Source organism: Octopus bimaculoides, chromosome 18 (genome assembly GCF_046866305.1).
Source record: "Octopus bimaculoides isolate indiv1 chromosome 18, ASM4686630v1, whole genome shotgun sequence".
Classification (NCBI taxonomy): domain Eukaryota; kingdom Metazoa; phylum Mollusca; class Cephalopoda; order Octopoda; family Octopodidae; genus Octopus; species Octopus bimaculoides.
Window position 1 is genome coordinate 16,185,457 of NC_142945.1, and position 7,500 is coordinate 16,192,956.

At 31.5% G+C, this 7,500-nt stretch overlaps 1 protein-coding gene across 5 annotated transcripts in view; it reads left to right on the forward strand.

The window, feature by feature from the left end:
* LOC106871185 (uncharacterized) overlaps window positions 1-7,500 on the forward strand; it is an 87,215-nt gene that overhangs the window by 43,869 nt on the left and 35,846 nt on the right. For all 5 annotated transcript variants that reach the window (XM_014917521.3, XM_014917518.3, XM_014917520.3 and 2 more), the window contains exon 6: window positions 3,198-3,352. In XM_014917521.3, coding sequence (XP_014773007.1) covers window positions 3,198-3,352 — 155 coding nt within the window. The remainder of the gene's footprint in view (window positions 1-3,197; window positions 3,353-7,500) is intronic.

Here is a 7,500-nt window from a genome sequence, read left to right on the forward strand (position 1 = left end):
AATGAAAAACTTGTGGAAACACAATTGTAAGATGAACACATAGGCACAATCTCATGACCTGAAGCTGACATACCTAAATATACACACCCATTTACAAAGTTCTACATGCCTGAATAAATTCTAAACAATAACATAACCTCAAATTTAATCAATAAGAATTTCTCCAAAATACTTCTTTATCACAACCCACCTCACAACCTAATTACCACTCAACTCAGACCCTCATACCCAAGGAAAATTTTATTTGAACAGAGGCTGTATAAAGCCAAGATTAACTTCAATGCATCACAGTTCGATGATGGTTTTGCTGGCTGAAACTTCATAGTCACTGTCAATGATATACTTGTTTAAGAATAGTAAATTTGTACTCTACAAAAATATTGAGTACCCTTCAAATTAATGTAACCATGTCTGATAGCTTGCTGAAGTTGTTAGTTTTTATACACCTAGTCTATCAGAAGAAAATTGTTCTTTGAGACACACACATATGCATATATATATATATATATATATATATATATCTATATATATATATATATAATGCATAAATACATATGTAATGCATACTTTACATGAAAACAAAGTAAATGTATGTACACCTTCTCCTTGACTTATGGCCTATGTGACTTACGACCATCCACACTTATAGCTACAAAAAGATAAGGAAGTAAAAAAATAAATAAAAAATTGGTTTTTGGAAGTTGGACAGCTGTGCGTACAATAACTATGGCAGTGTCTGGCAATGCAGGCTACCCTCAGACCCAGGCATCCACTGCCTGCCACTCTCTCTCTCTCTCTTTCTCAGTTGCTTTCAAGCATGAGTTGTGTTTGAATGAAAATAGTGTTGAAAATACAAATCCGACATACAACCAGACCAACTTATGACCTGTCAGTCAGAACAGAACTTGGTCACAAGTCAAGGAGAAGGTGTATATGTATGTATGTACGTATATAAAAGCTTAAGTCAGTCACAAGTCAACAGGCCAATTAAATTCAAGTTTTATCCCAGTTTCAATGGTGTGCATGTGCTTGTGAGAAGACTACCTTCTGAATGGAACCCCAGAGCAGAATTCACCTACTTACACCATTACCACCACCACCACCGAGTGTTGTTGTTACTTATGCTTAGTTGAGTGGATTGAAGCAACGGTAAATGAAGTGACATGTTCAATGTCACAATGCTTTGCCCAGTCTGTGAATTGAACTCATGAACTAAAAGTCACAAGCCCAAACCGCTATGCCATACACCTTCAATACACACACACACACACATACATGCATAAATACATATGTGTGTGTGTTTAATACACATGTATGTATGTGTCTCTATATATGTGTGTGTGTGTATGTATATAATACATTCTCATATATATATGTTCATGTGTCCATTCATCTAGACTTCCTTCCCTCCTTGTTATTTAATATAGTTGAGTGCTCTTTCGTTTTTAATATAAACCACAAATAATTACGCATAGATATATCTACATACACACACATACACATGTATATGTTTTTATTTATACCCAGGTACAACATATATTCTCCTCTAATTTATTTGAGGTAAAACAATTTTCCCTCTCATTTGGCACTTATGGCATTATATGCTGAAGCTAATTAGCTATTTAATGATATCTAATCAAATATCTTTTGATATTTAATTAGCAGTCTCATTATTTTCATCATTATCATTAAATACCTCACCTCTGACAACTTACATAAGGAGCAAGGGTGGAACACAAGCATCAAATGTCAACAATTAGTCAGCCCTGTTTATGGGTGTGGTTTCCATTGGTATTGAAGGGTTTGTTGTTCTTATTGTTGTGCATGTTGTTTCTGTTTAGCTCTACAAGATCAAGTATAAGCCCCACTGGAGTAATGCTTTTACATGTAAGATGTTTCTGCTGCTATACTCATAAACATCCTTGACTACATCCGAAAGAAGGTCATACACACGGTTCTTTCAGATAAGTTATATACACACACATATATATCATCATCATCATCATCTTTTAACGTCCACTTTCCATGCTAGCATGGGTTGGACGATTTGACTGAGGACTGGTGAAACCAGATGGCTACACCAGGCTCCAATCTGATTTGGCAGAGTTTCTACAGCTGGATGCCCTTCCTAATGCCAACCACTCCGAGAGTGTAGAGGGTGCTTATAAAATATAATTATAGAAATAGGTTTTCATGATAGCTAAATTTCCAAAATTTTGTTTGAACCATGTCCATCACCTACTTTCAGTTTTTATATGTATAAAATATAATTAGGGGATGTGTAAACCTCATGAAGGGATGGTTTCATCCAAGGAAATACTGGTTCAATACCTAGCATTTTTGGGGAATGAATTTCCTTTAAATAATAGGTATATATAAAAACATATAGTTTATATGCATTTAAAAGAAAGAAAAGAAAATGGAGATTAGGAAGTTAATAATTGTTTATTATTAACAGCAAATTGGTCTTGCTGTTAATAACTTCATAATCTCCATTTATTTTCTTTTATATATATATATATATAAAATGAAATATAAGGAAAGGAAAAATTGTAGGTATATATATATATATATATATATATATATACATATATATATATATGCACACACACACACACACACACACATGTGTATATATGTATAGTTATGCATCATATACACCTACAATTTTTCCTTTCCTTGAGATTATTCCAGTACTGGACAAGGATTCTGGATTGTCTTTCCAGTTTTTTTACTTAATTTTTGAGAGTGGTCGGGTTCATATTTAGTATTTTCGTTTGTGAGAGCAATCAAGTTTAATTCAAGAATTCTCATTTCAAAAATCATCTCTGGCTAATCGTTGAGAGGATGTTGATGTTGCTTTAGCAGAGGTTTGCGCTATCTAAGTGCTCTTGTTGTTGTTGTTGTTATTATTATTATTATTATTAAAGCAGTAAGCTGGCAGAATCATTAGCATGCTAGGCAAAATTTTTGTCCTACAAATAAAATTTTAAAAAGCAGTATTTTGTCTGTTGCTATGTTCTGAGTTCAAATTCCATGGCGGTCAGCTTTGCCTTTCACCCTTGTGGGGTCGATAACATAAGTACCAGTGAAAAACTGGGGCTGATGATTGACTTAGCCCCTTTCTTGAAATTGCTGGCCTTGTGCCTTTAGTAGAAAGGCTTATTATTATTATTTTTATCATTAATATTTTTCAGACATTACCTGATACCTTACTGGAAATGAGGAATTTGGAGATTTTGAAACTTCGTGATAATCCACTCTGTAACATTCCTCCTGGCATCAAGAAATTGAGGGGACACCTGCATACACTTATCTTATCATTTTGTCTCCTTTCAGAGCTTCCATCAGAGTAAGTGTCACTCTTTCTTTCTTTCTTTCTCTCTCTCTCTCTCTCTCTCTATCTATCTCTCTCTCTATCTATCTCTCGCTCTGTATATGTGTGTATGTATTTATGTATATATGTATATATATATAAATATATATACATATATATATACATATATATATAAGTATCTATATATATATATATATAAATATATATACAAAAAAAAAAAAAATATATATATATATATATATATATATATATATATATATATATATATATATATATATGTAGATAGATAGATAGATAGATAGATAGATATATCTTTTAAATGCAAACAAAGGCAGTATTAGATTAAATTAGTTATCTCTGTACCATGCTTAATGTAAACATATTGTCGAATGGCAAATTTACTGCAGTACTGTCCGGAGATAACATCTCTTATAATTGTACCATGTTTATATATATATATATATATATATATATATACTTTCTTTCAGTGTGGGACAGAAAATATATAAATAATTTTTTTTAATCTTAAAACTTTTCTGTTATGGGATATTTCTGTTTACTTTTCAGTGTTTATGTATGCACATGTGTAAGCATGTGTGCAGAGAGAGAAGTGTTTGTATATGAGTATGTGCTGATTGAGAATAGATTTTTCTCAAAGTCACCAGAACTGCCAAGGGAAAATGTGTGTGTGTGTGTGGTGTGTGTGTGAGTGTGCGTGTTTGTGTGTCTTTTGTATATACATATAATTTTGAATTTGATTTACAATAATTTTGTTGTAAAAACCATATGTTGAATCAGTATTGTATACTTCAGGAGGATAACTGATGAGCACATTTCTAGTTATAATTAATTTTAATTTCAGTGTAACAATTCAAATAAATCAATTATTCAGTTATTGTTTAGTTTCTTAAAAAATGTTCATCCTACTGTTGTGACCTTATCAATGATTTTCCATTCAGTTACTAATTTATTTTCCTTCTTGTGTATGTTTTCAAGCAAGTATGAACGTTGCATGAGTGACTTTGGTCTTATGATGTTGTTTTTATGTTATATTTTCATATTTTTGTTTCTGTTTTTGTTGGTAACAAAATAAAAACATGTATGTGTGTAATTATGTCTGAATAGTTTGTAGTTTGTGTTTGCCTAATATGGGATCAGTGGTTATTTGCATTTCTGGTTTATGTGTGTATATTGTGTGTGTGTTGACTTTAGCAAACTTTAATCCTATTTTATCCTTGCTCTTGTATTAGTGTTGTTGGAATGTTGTTACTTCACTAATCTTTTTTGTATTGAAACTCTGTGTGGATTCAGAATTCACTTCCAATATGTGTACTGCTTCTGTAACCTGTCAATTTTGTGGCTTTTTGGATTTAGGGAAAGAGTTTCTTTCCAGCAATTGTAAATTTTGCTTGAATCCTCATCAGCATATGATAGTATGCAGACTCTTTATAGAATTTTGGGTTAGTGTATATGCATTTTATGTCCTATTAGCAGCTAAGCCCGGTTTCACCCGGTCAGTGAGCGACGCGAAGAGAGAAACGAAGACATTAAAAAGAGGAAGAAGTGGATACAAAGTGGTGTTTGGGTGACGGATCTTGGTAGAAAAAAGTATGTCATGGTGAGTTAGTAAGGAGAGCAAAGCAAGACTGGACTTATGTGGGCTGACAGGACGATGAAAAAATTGCGGAGTTGAAATTGGAGCAGTTGAAGTTGCCGTTGTTATCATTAGAGTGCCTCTTGGTAGACAACATTCTTTGTCCTTTCCTCAGGTGCACAAATAGAAAGACCCTGGAGACAGCCAACATACAGTTGTGCGTGTGATAATACTTGATCTGTCAGATTCAAACCAACCGCTTGCACTGATTGTCCCTGCGCCTTGTTGATTGTCATGGGAAAGCAGTTTGATGGGAAATTGCATCTGTTTAAACTTGTAGGTCGTATCGGAGTGGGTAAGGGACATGGGAGTTATAAGTATGTTAGCCAGCGGCGGGTTCATTCAAGGTTGTTGCCTACAGAACTCGGGAGCACAATTTTTTGATAATCATCCACATACCATTGCACATTATTGGAGCATCTAAATTCCTTAGCAGCATAATTGGCATGCCAACTTTCAGATGCAGTTCGTGAGCTGGTAGTTCTGTGGGTCCCCCCTTTTGTCAGATTTGTCATGGGCTGGCCGGTCTATCTCAGATACATGGGAAGCTGGATTAAATTTTTCATCAACACAGGGGAGCCGAAATAAATTTTTTCAATATCCAAGGGAAGCCAAATCGCGAAAAAGGTTGAGAAATGCTGATCTATAACGATGGTTTTTATTTAGGCACATCGTAAAAGTAATTATAATGAATTGCTTAATATAAAGAAAAGTATGTTTTTTCAAGCAAATATAGTTAGAAAAAATATTTACCATTTCAAGTCATCACTAAAAACAAAGCTCATCAATTTTTGAATGAAATAATAATTCTATTCTTTTATTCTAAGTTGTAAATTTTGCCCAAGAAATAAAGCAAATAATCACCAAATGCATTGTTAAAAATCTGCAACTCAATAGCAAATATCTCCAAATTGATTAGAAATGCATAAATTTAATAATAACAATGTTTTTGAGATTCCGGTTCGAATGACATGAGTGTTTTTGCTTCACTTTTGACACGTAATACTTAAATAGTGGAGGAGATATGATGTTGCTGTGGGCTGGAAGTATGCAAGAAGTTAACATTTTTTTTTTACTAAAACACAACCGGGACCCTAAGTAAGGCATGTGTAAAATTTGAATGAAATTGGTTGTGTAGTTCTGGAGTTTTAGGGATTCACACAGACACACACACACACACACACACACACACACACACACACACACAGACATACATTCTCAATTTTATATATGTATAGATTACCAGTAGGGTATATAATATACTTCATTAATTATATCTTACTTTAGTTAATACTTATATTTATTAAGTATGAAGGAACTACATGTGTTTCAGTATTGGAAGATTACAATATACATATACACAACTGTATACCCATATATATACATATATAAATACATATATGAAATCATCAGATTTACAATCATTCCAACACGTCTTCAGGTTCTATTTCAAAATATTATATATCTAATTTTACATCCCTTTTAAAAATAAGCAATACAATTAAACATTAAAGATTAAAAATTAAGAATTAAAAATTAAAAATTAAGAATAAAAATTATACTTTGTAATATTAAGAATTAAAATTTATATATTATACATTATAAATATGAATTAGCATATGTATCAATCATGTAAAATCAAGTATATGTCAAATACAGAATGTGAGATATAAGATTAAACATCAGAATAAAAATGTCTGTCTTTAAACGTGATATATAACAAGAAAAATTCAAATACATATCTTCCTTTTTTGCTGGTACTAAAATGGTGATTTGAGGAAGTAGATAGCAGGGAACTATGGGTATTTATAAGTGATTAGTACCAAGGGGGGTAATTACACTATACATAGTTTTAATTTTAAATTATCCTCTATTATTATTTTCAAATTTACCTATATTGGGAAGTATATATAATTTGTTATTATATAATTTTAGTAATATTTAATTCATATATTTATTTTATTTAAATTATTGCATTATTTTTTATTTTTTATTTATTTAAAAAAAAAATTATTTATATAGTATATTCAAGTGCTTTAGAAATAAAATTGTGTGGTTATTTGATTCAGGAGTTAGGGGTTCAATACTTCATTTTACTAAATGTAAAATTACTTCAGTGCAAGTCTTATGCTCTTATTGGAAACTATATTTGAATAACTATTGTAGTAGTTGTTATCGTTATCATCAATCCTACATGAGTTTTATATTTGCTTCTGTTTTTCCCTAATTTTCATCTAATTTGTGTGAAAGTTTTTCATTTCAGTTTCAAATAAACAAACAATTACTTTCTTAAATATGGAATATTTTGACACTGATTTAAGAATAGATGTTATTGTATATGCATGTTACTATAGAACTGTTACACTCACTTTAACTGTATGTAACAACTATTGTTTTGACAGTTTGAGCCTTTATTGTCTTTTTCTTGTTTTTATATTCAAGTTGACAGTAAAAGTCCTAATGTTTCCAACACAACATTTTTGTCTTTACATTTTTTACTGTATTTTAA